A 13,609-nucleotide genomic window follows, 5' to 3' on the forward strand; every position below is an offset into this window, starting at 1 on the left:
AGCGGGGCAAAAGTTCGACCCATGTATAAAATCACGGAAAAATTTGCAAATTGCCTAAAATCCACATATTATCTTCAAATTTAGTTAAATTTGTCTGATCGTGTGAAAATTGTCACCAAAATTTTAAATTTACACTTAGTTTTGCCAAAACCTGCTATTTTTGAAAATATAACAATTAACCCGGTTTTGATAAATTTTTTGAAAAAAATTTCGTGTGTATTTTTCGTCAAACTTAAGTTTACGGCTGGTGTAAAGTATGCCTGTCATAAAAGGATCGATATTTTGTGTTTTAGCCGGCGAACTTTTGCCCCACACTAGACTCGAACTCTTGCCCCACCGGTGGGGCAAAAGTTCGAATAAGACAATCAATTTTGAAACTGTTATAACTAAAAATGGGTAAATATGTTGACACAAATTTGTTCAGCAAAATTATAGCCAATATGTTGAAGGTTCACTGTATGGTATTTGTTTTGTTTTAACTGCTATTGTTTTCCTATAAACTTTGATTATACCACTAAGGTCGAACTTTTGCCCCACCTTACTCTAAGTATTCTGTGGGGTGGAACTGAATGAATATGGCATTCAAAAATTTACTAGAAAATAATAAACATTTGTATGAGAATGAAAACTTCAAACTTTGAGCTCTATTTTCTCAATGCCTACTAATTCCATATGGGACAGTTATGCCTTTATGGGCAGCATACTTTGATCACAATATTAACCCGCATCCAACCGGGCCACGATATTTTTTTTTTTCAAATTGTTATTGTGAACGTCCAATTCAACTAAATTAGATGCTGTTTTCACTTAATGCTATCCAAAGGCTTCTAGTTTCAAATGCTGGCACAAGTGGTCATCTTATGGTCCTCCGGAAGATCCGGAACATCCGTACAAGTCGACATTTCTTGAAAATTGAGATAGTGAGCAGGGATTTTTTTTTTTCAAACAACCGGCAATTATGAGCTTTAAGATAGTATACCATCGTTGCCTCGGTATTATCTCGAATCGCCATTTCTTGGTTCTTCGGAAGATCCGGAACATGCGTAAAAGTGAACTGTAATACATTATGTATCATATTTCGAACATCTTGATTTAAATTCAAAATTAAGTAGAAATTGGACACCATTTCATGAAAAATACATATGGCAGTGGAATATTTAAAATAGATCTCCATACAAAATTGAGTGTTCAGATTTCGAGACAAAACCAATATTAACTTGGTGAAATAAAGAAAAACACAAAAGTTATACAATGGTCATACAAACGAAGGTTCCTTAAATATAGCACTTTCATATTTGTGTGCAGCATCATTCCCATAAAGTCGACAACGGCGCCATGATCTTAAAAAGTTTGGGAACCTCTGGAGCAGGGTATTGAAGGCCTCCGGCCAGTTGAAGTCTAAGGTTTCGGCTCATTGTCGCACCGCGCCGCTACGACCATCGACGCTCGGGCGTGTAGGTATGATGACAATGACGAATCCAGAACACGAAACAGCGCTAATCGGCTTTGAAGGGAAAAGTGTCTAGGTACCGTGGTTGTCGGTGGATCGAGCGACGCAGAAGGTTGAAACATGGGACGGATGTCGGAGAAAAAGGACAAAGCAGCGATTATCACGCATCGATTATCTAGAATTAACGTTACTAAAGAAACAACGGAAAGCGCTTGAGAAAATAAGCAAACGCGCCGACGACGACGTCGCAGCCGAGGTCCTCCGTGGAGCTGTGCTGCCCCCGCGAGGACTTTTCCAATCATCTCCAAATCGGCAACGTCCGCCTGAGTTCTTTTATTTTGCGCACTATTATGCTTGACATCTGATGTGTCAATGCAAGGGACAGTATTGATTGATTGCTGCCCCGCAGCGATAGGCTTTGAGTGTTTTCCCAGGAAAATGGGAGCATCCGCGACTGTCCACCGCGGCCGAGTGCTGCACTGCATGGGGACGATGCATCAGGTACAATTGGTACTGATGAGTGTTCGTTTCAAGTAGATTACAAATGCGTCACAGTAGGGGTTATGTGGATGAGAAGATTGTAAGCAGTTCAAATTTTCAAGCCAAACAGCACTCTTGTTATTTTTTTATTTTTTATTAGTATCATTCCTAACAATACATTCATTTCTTATATCTAGGTGTTCTGTGTTGGATAACACTATCATCCTAAATTGGTAAAACTAAATTAAGCTATTATTGACATTTTGTTCACAACACATCATGTTTAACTTGTCGCTGACCAGTACTGGTTTATTGCTTTTGGTAGTTTCAAAACTTCCGTCAGAACTAAGAAATCATGTACAGTGTACACGCAGCACGAGACTACGATGCTTCCTGAAGTAGAAGAAGTTGATTTAATACTTTGGAATTGCCTAGTGCTAAACTTTTTCTCGACATTTAAGTGCGTTTTTCACTTGGTTCCTTACTTTTCACCTACCTACGCAATTTCAGAACCACTTTCCTCGTTTTTCTTCTTTTCTATGCATGGGAAGAGTTTTACTGCAACTGCTGTGACCATTGCAGCCGGTACTTACCCTCATTTTCAACATCAACAGTCCTTCTAGTAGGTAGGTACGTCTCACTCTCCCTGCTTCGCTCTCCGGGTTTTTCAATGCGACAAAGTCTAGCAATCCCACCCGTGCTTAATTAATTGCGTTTTCTTTCAATTCTAAAGGAAACGAAGTTCTTGACCCGGATTGGGAACGGAGCGGGGAACTTCCCCGTCTCGGCGTCGATCTCGGATTGCAGGCGCAGCAGACGTGCACCGACAGTATTGGACGATACATTTGTAACTTTTTCAATTTTCCATACGAAATTATCTACTTTAGCGGGTATGATCTTAGTTATTTTTAAACCGATTTGGGTGCAATTTTGCAATGAAAATTGATAAAGTTGTAGATCTGTTGTCCAATACTGTTTGTCGAAAGGTGGCACACGAGTTGGTTAGTTGATGGCAGCGGTTAAGCTTCTGAATAACATTCCACTTGAGCTGTTGCAAATTGAAAAGCAGATGAAAAGTAAACACATTTACACCAAGGAGCAAGAAATGATTGGTGGTGACGAGGAAGGAGGGAGCTCAGATGAAGAACAAGGCAGCGAACGCTTCCTTCCCTCGGTTAGGCTAATGAATGCAATAAAGTTATGAATGTCACTTGAAGAATTTCTTTTTGTTCTGCTAAGGGATCTCGGGGGATCCACAAACGGATTCAAACGAGAAAGAGAGTGGTGAATGGGGCAATCCTTTTGATGATTCTGCCGCTCGGATAAGCAACGGTAATTAGTTTCTGTGAAAGGATGTGTCCCAAGATGCATTGGTTAAATGTGTCAGGCAATTTCACACAACCAGCATCTTGATAGCTGCTCTCCGAACGATTTGATGCGAAACAGTAATAATTGAACGTAATTGAGTGTGATATAAAGTTATTCGACATCAGATAAGACATCATTTGCCGTCCGACCTGGTTATTTCGAGACGGCAAGAGACGGAAAGTACGGAAGTAAATCCCGTTCGAATGCGCAATTGATTCGATCTGGAGCTTTGTTTGGATACTAAACGTACCACTTGGAAAACGATTCCCCTGCTGTCTGGAATGATGTCTTTTTCATTCACCACGGCATGACGACAGTGGCATGCAGCAAGAACACCGTAGTTGTAAGAAAGTCTGAAGATGAGTGGATGAGTCGAGCCAGACACAGCATGTAGATTTCTACGACAGTTTTACGAGTTTTCAATCGAATTTTAGGATCCCGGTCGCGGTTGGAGATTTGATTTTATGTTCTATTGAATTTATTCTACTTTATTGGGAGGTCCAACGAACATCTGCTGGCCTCCTGGGAGCGGCAAGATTTTATGACATCTCACCGTGTTTTGTATTCTGGCAGCTGAAAATCTAAGCAATGCCTCCTGGCTTATTTGATTGTTTGCTTCTTGATCTAGATCCAAACCACACGAGATGATCGGTTTTTGATGAATTGGGGATTTTGACACATATTTTCAATCTATTTTATGCTCCGTGAAGTCAAATTTGGTTGGATAAGCTTATTGAATATGTCTCTATAGAAGATTCCGTATGACTCTAGAGTAGCAGCATTTGTTGTGGTTATAGTACCAATGGTGCGGTGCGACTAATAAGAGCACTTAGCGCGTTACTTCAGGACTGAAAATAACGAGACTGAGAAATGTTCAATTTGTCTGGATGAAGGATGCAATAAAATGAATCTGGTTCAGGTGTTGGCCAGATATCTCCATCGCAAAGCATACCGTAAACCAAAAAAACAGTAAATGTCCTGGAAATCCGATTCCTAAAATTCGTATTTTCTGAATAATGCAAACAATACTGTTTTAAATGTTTCAGCATGAAACAGCATATTAAGGTGATTATAGAACGAAGCCACATCTCAAATTTTCAAAAGTACAAGACTAGAGAATCAAACAGCGCTCCGCGTTGAAAATTTATCCCATTGTTCACCACCAGCAAGCAAGAAATTTGATTGATTTTCAACGCGAGCTGTTGTCAGATGCTCCAGTCTTGTGCACTTGAAAATTCAAAGTTTGGCTTCGTTTTGTAATTTTATTTCCCATGTTTTTGGAAGATGTTCGGCTTAAGGTGTCCCGTGATGCTGATTTCTTGTACATGATTTTTTCCAAAGATATTTTTCCTTTAGTTTTAAGTTTTTTTTTTAAATCACTGAACTACATTTTTCTTTGAAAGTTTATAATGTTTTAAATTCTAAAGAAATTTTAAAAAAGAAGTAGACTGATTTCCGACAAACTTGTAGCAACATTTTTAAAGCCACCCCTCGATATTTCTTGAAGAATTTTAGAAAATTGAATTCCTCCAGAAATATCAAAAGTTGGTTTCAGAACTTTTGCACAGAGATTTAATGAATGGGGCTTGGGATTAGCTTACCATTCTCAATGTGCATAAATCAAGAACTCAAAATTTGAAAGTCAATAATGGCGCATGCCACGTCCTTACGGTCATCGGGGGAAGGGAAGGAATGTTAGTTAAACAACCATTGTTACTAGCGACCGAAGAATCTTCTGCATCGCCACAGTTGTCATTGTCGTTGCGGTATTATTCGATAAACGTATTGTAAGCTGAACAAGTGTATTCTGTGTTTGAATTCTTGTACAACTTCAGGGCGGATTTCCTATAGGCTTTCTGGCATAATTTTGGAGAATAAAGATTCATATTATTATTCATAATATATATTAAAAAGATACTTTCACAAGAAGATTATGAAGGAACTTCTTTAGAAATTTGTGTTTTGTTTAATTCATTAGAGATGTTTCATTGTTTTAACTATCCTGTTATTATTCACCTCTAGAGAAAACATTATAAATAATCTCTTATCTTTCGAAACAACTTTTTTCCTACCTACTTCAACATTTTTTTTCTTGAATTTCTTTCGCATGAGGATTTTTGAAGGCAAAAACATCTTTTCAATCTAAAGCTACTAAAGAATTAACAGTAAAAAAGGTAAATTGTAGAAGTTTTGAAAACTTTCAGAACTCTTTTACGTATGGATCCTGATTTCTGAAAGTCCATCAGATATTGCTCAACAAATTTTCAAAGTAATGCAACCATTTTTTGCAAGATTTGAATTCAGTTAAATCTTAGATTATCATATAATAAGACCGTAAATATTTTTTCGTTGAATTTCTACAGTTCTACAGTTCTAACACAATAATAAAAAAGTCCCTGCAAAAAAGTTTGTTTGGAATTTCTGCACGTTGGAAAAAAATAGTTTCTACGTCAATCTGTTTGCCAAAGTATCATAAACCATTGGAGATCATGCAAAACCCTTTTTTAGGATTCAATTACCTTCAGTAAAAATTTCATCCGTTTCAACGCCATCATTGTCTATTAAATGAGAACAAAGTTTTTTGTAGTAAATTCTATAATTGCTGCCTAAGCTTTTCTGTACGGTATTTCGTCAAAAAACTTCAAAAAATTCTTGTTTTTTACAAGAATCTAGTATATTTTTCCAAATTTAGTTCAAGCTGAAATTATCCAACAAATTTCTTGGAAGTTGTTTCATAACTGGTTTTGTAATTGTTACTCTAGAAATCTGATGTAAATTGATTGATAGATCATTAGTAAATAATTAGTTCATAAACAATTAACAAAAAATATGTGTATCTGGAGTAGTTTTTGAACCTCGAAAAAAAGGATATTTCTAGAACCTAAAAAATATTTGATGGAATTTCAAAATTCTTCAGGCAAATCTTCCGAATGATTTTTACTATCCCCAGAAGAATCGCTAGGAACGTCAAGTCTACTGGAGAAGAATGCAGCGCGGGTCATGCTGCAGCAAGGGAACCAACAAATCGTGAAATGTTATAGACGGAAACGTCAAGTTCTATCAGAAGCTTAAAGCATCCCGCAATGGCTTCGTGCCGCGAGTCGAGATGTGCAGTGATAAAAATGGGAACATCTTAACGGATGAACTTGAGGTGATCAAAAGGTGGAAGCAGTACTTCGACGAACACCTGAATGGCGCTGGTCACCATCATAAAAGCAGCCCACAAAGTGTTATCCTAGATAATCTTCCATCGTCTGTCACCTGTACTAAATGAGTTCATGGAAAGTTATCAAGCCGGCCGATCGACAACGCGCCAGAACTTTACTGTACGGCAAATCCTCCAAATGTGTCGTTAATACCAAATTTCTACGCATCATATCTTCGTTGATTAAAGGCGGCATACGATCGCATAGAGTTGGAAATCATAGACAAGAACAGCTTTCCCGGGAAGCTCGCAAGACGTATAAGAGCAACGATGTAATGTGTGCAGAATTGTGGGACGATTTCAGACGAACATTCCATCTCGCTTGAATCTTACTGGGGACTACTACCAGGTGATGACAATATCGCGCAAGAAGGTGTTATGCGGAGGGCAATTTTCACGAGATCCAGCCAATTTGTTTGCTTTGCAGATGATATGAACACTGTCGGACGAACATTTGAAAAAGTGGCAGGCATATACACCCGCCTGAAACGCGAGGCAGCGAAAGTTGGACTGGTGGTGAATGCTAAGACTAGTAGATGAAGCCGAGCGCGACAGGGTCTGCCTAGGAAGCTGTGTTACGATAGACGGGGATACGTTTGAGGTAGTCGACGAGTTCGCTAACCTTGGATCCTTGCTGACGGCTGATAAGTCGTGAAAAACGGAGGCGCCACTATGGCCTACTGCGCCTTCCACGAAAATGAAAACGAAAATTATAAGACCGGTAGTTCTCAAAGAGCATTAAACGTGGATGATGCTCGAGGAGGACCTTCAAGCACTTGGAGTCTTTAGGACGATCTTTGACGATGTGTGGTGGCGACGTATGGTGTTCGCTTCGGATCCGGTTGGTACAAGAAGGTGTGGAGCTCAGCGAGCTAGGTGGGCGGATCAAGTGCACAACGATTCCGCGAGCGTGGTGGGACTGAATTGAAGATTAAGAAATGCAGCCACGAACGCATTGTGGTGTGAAATTGATGATCCAGTGTAGTTTGTTTAGATGTTAATTATTTAAATGAAAAAATGATCAAAGAATCATCCTGGGTATACAGAAGCGACAAAAACGGATAAACTGTCAGGTTATCCGTTGGTGTTAAGTCCGATCTGGGATATACAACGGATAAGTTTCTTGAGAGTTCATGTATAGAATGCAATGTATGGGGTCGTACCGACTACAAGTTCAGGGTGCCAACGTTGGGGTATTTTAAATCGGAGAAGGTTAGATTTATCACCAGGACTAGATCGGGTGTCTCGGCTACTCTGGAATCGCAAGATCAATTGACTGGCTACGGTTTTGAGAGTACGTACCAGCATGCCGGAAGTCTCCTCCAACCTTAATCGTTGGACAGATTTCAGCACCTTACTGTTTTGCATAGGAAAAGACAGCGCATACGGATAAAATAAAATACGGTTTAAAATGGATTTTGCTCACTTCATTTAGTATTTCTCATATATGTATATTTGAAGAAATATATTCTCATAGACAACGGCTTTTATCAATTTCCAATTCCTGATTGAAATTTACATGATTTGTTTGACAAACTCCTAATTTCAAATTTCTTTCTCTTCATTTTCAGATTTTCTGTGCAGTGACACATTGCAGTAGAAAAGGTTGAGCGAACGAACAAATTTATACTTACGCAATGTCCACCAAACGGTAGCAGCTTGGTACCCAGTGATTTATCACAACTTTCAAATATTCATTTACATACACAAACACATCCACGAATAAATCGATCTCAAATTCGGCCCAAGGGCCCAATTATCACCACTCATTCGAAACCAATCAACAAATCACACCAATAATGACGACACCAACCTCATTCTACAAAGTGGTCAATTACCTGTGGCTGATTCTGCTGATCTCGGTCGGTTCGACCGCCAATGTGGTCAGCAGCGGCACTCAACGGTTCGCCATGGAACCACAAGATCAAACGGCAATTGTCGGTTCCAAGGTGACGCTGCCCTGCCGGGTGGAATCCAAAGTGGGCCAATTGCAGTGGACCAAGGATGACTTTGGTTTGGGTTGGCACCGTAACCTCAGCGGTTTCGATCGCTACTCCATGATCGGCAGTGACGAAGAGGGCGATTACTCGCTGGAAATTTATCCGGTGATGCTGGATGACGAGGCACGGTATCAGTGTCAAGTCAGTCCCGGCAAAGATGGTAAGTTTTCGATTTTTAAAGTTGTACGATCGCGGTATTGCATGACTGTTTTGTGTTATAGGAACGCCTGGTATGCGATCACGTTTCGCAACCATAACTGTTCTGGTACCTCCCGAGCCTCCGAAGATTATTCAAGGGGATTTCCTGGTTACTACCGAGGATCGAGAAATCGAGCTTGAATGCGTTTCCGTCGGTGGTAAACCCGCCGCTGAGGTAAATATAAGTTTTTGAGTCGCTCAGTACGTTTTTTTGAATATACGATCCTTCTCAGATTACATGGATTGATGGACTGGGTAACGTGATCACCTCGGGTATTGAGTACGTTAAGGAGCCGCTCACCGATACGGGTCGGTACACCGCAAAGTCCATACTCAAGCTGACACCGAAGAAGGAACATCACAATACTTCGTTCACTTGCCAAGCACAAAATACGGCTGATAGAACGTATCGTTCGGTTAAGTTGAAGTTGGAGGTGAAATATGCTCCCAAAGTCAGCGTTTCAGTTATTGGAGGAGCGCTTGCTGGTGGCAGGATTCCGGAAGGTGCTGAAATACGGTTGTCTTGCCACGCGGATGCCAATCCAAACGACGTCAGCTACAGATGGTTCATCAACGATGAACCGGTAACCGGGGACTACACTACAGAAATGGTAAGAATTATTTATTTGGATTGAGTTACAATGTCTCATGTATCCCTCCTATGCCATACAGATCATTCACAACGTCTCAAAGAAATTCCACGACGCTGTCGTTAAATGCGAAGTCCACAATGCAGTCGGTAAAAGCGAAGAAAGTGAAATTCTGGACATAAGTTATGGGCCTACGTTTCGCTCGCGACCGAAATCGGTGGAAGCCGACGCCGACCGTCCCGTTACACTTGCGTGTGACGTTGACGGAAATCCACCGCCGGAGATAATCTGGATACACGAAGAGTCCAATCGAATGATCACGTCGTCCGCCAACATTACGATCATCGCATCGCGGGAAACGGCTGGCAACTATTACTGCAAGGCTAGCGTCAGCGGGTTCCCAGAAATCGAAGCTATGGCGTCCTTGTACCTCAAGGGACCTCCCCGGATTAGATCGCAGCGACATCAGTACGGAGTTGTGAACGACAATTCCCAGATCCAGTGCGAAGCAATTTCCGTCCCGAAGGCAAAGCACGTCATTTGGACCTATAACGGGCTTGAAATAAACAACGAAAACGACTATACCATTCTGGAAAATCATCAACCGGAAGGAGTACGATCCACACTTATCATCAATAACAGCCAAAAGCAGCATTTTGGCACATACAACTGCACTGTGATCAACGAGTATGGAATGGACTCGATCGAGATCGACTTCAAAGTTTCCAAAGGTAAGATGTTCTAGCGTGAAAGGAGGTTCGTGTTCATCAAAGTGTTGCTCTTATTTCCGCAGACACCATCCTTCTTCCGGTGATCATCTTCGGTTCCATCGGAGGATTCGTGCTTGTGATCATCGTGATCATAATTGCGATGTGTTTTTGTGTGAAAAAGAGTAAGAAGAAACTTCCACCGGCTGACGTTATCCCAGAGGTAGGATTTTGATTGCCAATCGCTAAGAAAGATTACTAACTGACCTACATATTTACTCAACAGCAACACTACATCACTGAAAAGGCTTGCAAGGAGAGCGATCGCTCTTCAAATGTGAGTGATCTTAAAATTGATCGCGATCATGAATATTCGGAAACGTGCTCCGGGACCGACAGTATCGCTACACGACTGGCTATGAACATTCTGGGGTCATCGAGTGGGAGCAACAACAGTGGCAATGGAGGCCAAGGAGTTGGAGGAGGTGTACCGCTGGCTGGACCAGTGCGAATTCCCAATGATTATCGGTAAGTTTGATGATTGGTGATCGAGGTACAAAAGTTAACAGTTCATTGTTTCTCAGATATTCGGGTGATTTCTCTGATGGACTCGGACCATTGCAGTCCAAAATCGGTCAAAATAATGGAGGTTACGTGCCGTACGTTGATTACGCTCATGACTACAATATGCCACTTCACGTGAACACGAATGGTCAGTTGCCGAATGGAAACATGAGCCTGACGAGGCATCGAGAGCTCAGACAGGACAACGGGCTTCCAAGCATTGGAAGTGGCATGGGATCGCTGTCTAACAGCCTAATGAGTAAGTCTCGAAATCAAACGCGCTTGTCACAATGTGCTCATGGCTTGATTCTATTTTTGCAGATACCTCCCTTATGACCGCTCCAAGCATAGATCCACGCTACAGTGCCACGTACGGTAATCCGTATTTGCGCAGTAGCACCACGCAGCTGCCACCTTTGCCGCCTCCGAGTACTGCGAACCCGGCGGTGACTCCAGCGCCACCTCCGTACAGCGCCGGTCGTGCTCAAAGTTCGCTCCTCTCGATGGGAGTCAATTTGGGCGTCGGCAATGGACTGAACAGCGGAAGCATAGTGGGTATCACTTCCGGCCTAACGAGCCCCGAATCGATACGATCGTCCTCTGGCGCCAACACCAGCATGGACCAAACGTCCCAACAGAGTCAGCCAACGCCCACACTGCCAACGTCCGGAACGAGTCCCGGGCCTGGCCAATTCATTCTTCCAGCGAACGGGGATCTGCGGAAAGGTGCCCTGGCAACACACGTCTAGCGTAAGCGTCCGAAAGATATTTACCTCTGGTTTAGCGCACCCTGTGCATAGGTACTTGTATGTTGCTTCTAGTGCTCTACTCTGCCGGCGGTAAGTTTTCCAGGGATGAGATGAGATGCCGTAGGTTTCAAATGTGATATTTGTCTTGTGGGATTCCGAAAGAGTTGGCAATTTCGTCCCATGAGTTTCAGCTTGCTGAAAAGCTGTGCGTTTGCCGCTACAACTATTTGGGCCGCTGGTGAATTCTTTGGTGTATTAACTGTTTGGTTCATATTTGAGCATGAACAATTCTTCGAAAGTCTATGCATTTTGTACATACGGCAAAAAAAAAGATTCGAAAAAATGGAATTCAAAACCTATTACACTCAACAGATATTCTGAGTCATCCAAGAATTTTGTGGAATATCGGTCTTGCGATCGTAACCAGGACTTTATCGACAAGCTGATATGCAGTAAAAACCAGGACGCCCATGAAGTTTGATAAAAGAAAATATTGGCATTCTAGGCCATCCACAAACCTGGAATACGATCAACGATCAACTGATGGAACATAAATTTCGTTGTTGCAACTCCGTGATCTACCAGTATAGTGATATTGCACAGAGAACCTCTCAGATGGAGCTAGGGTTTAAGCTTTTAACCATCTTCAATTTACAATCACACTACCCTTAATATTTCTAGAATGATAACGGCGTCGGCCACGTCCTAATGCCCATCGGAGAGCGGGATGATTGTTGATTAGATACCCGTTTATACTAGTAAACAGCTACCTTGGAAGTAGAAGTGTTTTATTAGTGATGGATGAAGTATTTGACCATAAAGGTACCACTATGATAAGCGGTTGAATAGATTTATTCAATTCTATAATAGATAGAACTGATGATGGTTTATGTCATAAACCAAGGATGGTGCGAACAAAGAAAAGAGAGAGAAAGAGAGCTATTAAAAAGAATGTTACAAGTATCAGAAAGGGGCGGACCTGGGATTGAACCCACAGCCATCTGCTTGGTAAGCAGGAGTGATAGCCATTAGACTACAAACCCCGTATATCCAAAAATTTCCTGGAATACAGTACTTAAAATCTATGATAATAATTTGTTATTTATTGAAGAAATATAAATGCAGTGCATGCTCAGAACGGTTTGAAATTTCCAATTTCTTCAATTCAATAAAAGTTCTAGGTCTTTTCAATAACTTCCGGATATACAAATCTCACGATCTACTAGTGTAACTATTATCTACTTTAGGGGCCCAGATAGCCGTAGCGGTAAACGCACAGCTATTCAGCAAGACCAAGCTGAGGGTCGTGGGTTCGAATCCCACCGGTCGAGGATCTTTTCGGGTTGGAAATGTTCTCGACTTCCCAGGGCATAAAGTATCATCGTATCTGCCACACGATATACGCATGCAAAAGTGGTCATTGGCATAGTAAGCTTTCAGTTAATAACTGTGGAAGTGCTCATAAGAACATTAAGCTGAGAAGCAGGCTCTGTCCCAGTGAGGACGTAACGCCAGAAAGAAGAAGAAGGGAGCAGTTTATGCGCAGTAGACTTACGCGGTTAAGCTCTACGGACATTCTTCATCATCCAGTGACTTCATGGAATATAGCTGTACGGAGGTAATCACTTAAATTTTGAAAGATTTTCCATGCAGTACACGATCATAGTTATCCAACAAGATAAAATAGAAAGAACCAAGACAGATTTGGAGTAGAGATCAGTGTGGAGATTGCAATGGGATAGGGTTGTGCGTCCGGAGGGTTTTGTAATCTCTCAAAGTTTGTTCGATCAACTTTATTCGTTCAATGCGATGCAACCGATAAAATACACTTTGGCGCACACCTATACTGTGAAGATCTCTGTGGAGACGACTGTGAAGAACGCTGTCTGATGAGACCCTCTGATGCCATGACAGTCCCCCGACTGCAATCTCAGCTTATTGAACCGCTTTGCGATTGCTGACTAGTAGCACCTCCGTTTTGAGGTGGGCTGTCTTCAGCATAACTTATTCGTCCAGTGCCCATTGCCTCCGTAGCAAGCACTTTCACTTCCTCCAGCGTTTCGCCTTTTACTGTAAGGACGACGTCATCAGCAAAGCCGACGATCTGGATGCCCATGGGTAACTCTAGTGATAGGACCCCGTCGTACATCCTATTCCACAGCGTCGGACCCAATATGGACCCTTGCGGAACTCCCGCCGTTACTCTAAACTCCGTTTGGCTGGCGTCCGTTGCATACACCAACACCCGATTCTCGAAGTAACTTTGCAGAATCCGGCACAGATGGTCGGGAACCCGCA

The 13,609-nt window shown here is 41.8% G+C and overlaps 1 protein-coding gene across 1 annotated transcript in view; it reads left to right on the top strand.

Moving 5' to 3' along the window:
• LOC5575878 (irregular chiasm C-roughest protein) overlaps positions 1 to 11,743 on the top strand; it is a 158,072-nt gene extending 146,329 nt beyond the window's left edge. Inside the window, exons 2-9 of the mRNA XM_021848018.1 lie at positions 8,075 to 8,663; positions 8,725 to 8,876; positions 8,935 to 9,312; positions 9,374 to 10,022; positions 10,085 to 10,221; positions 10,285 to 10,526; positions 10,583 to 10,821; positions 10,884 to 11,743. Coding sequence (XP_021703710.1) covers positions 8,303 to 8,663; positions 8,725 to 8,876; positions 8,935 to 9,312; positions 9,374 to 10,022; positions 10,085 to 10,221; positions 10,285 to 10,526; positions 10,583 to 10,821; positions 10,884 to 11,311 — 2,586 coding nt within the window. The 5' untranslated portion in view covers positions 8,075 to 8,302 and the 3' untranslated portion in view covers positions 11,312 to 11,743. The remainder of the gene's footprint in view (positions 1 to 8,074; positions 8,664 to 8,724; positions 8,877 to 8,934; positions 9,313 to 9,373; positions 10,023 to 10,084; positions 10,222 to 10,284; positions 10,527 to 10,582; positions 10,822 to 10,883) is intronic.
• Positions 11,744 to 13,609: the final 1,866 nt, after the last annotated feature.

The sequence above is a fragment of the Aedes aegypti genome, chromosome 1 (genome assembly GCF_002204515.2).
Source record: "Aedes aegypti strain LVP_AGWG chromosome 1, AaegL5.0 Primary Assembly, whole genome shotgun sequence".
Classification (NCBI taxonomy): domain Eukaryota; kingdom Metazoa; phylum Arthropoda; class Insecta; order Diptera; family Culicidae; genus Aedes; species Aedes aegypti.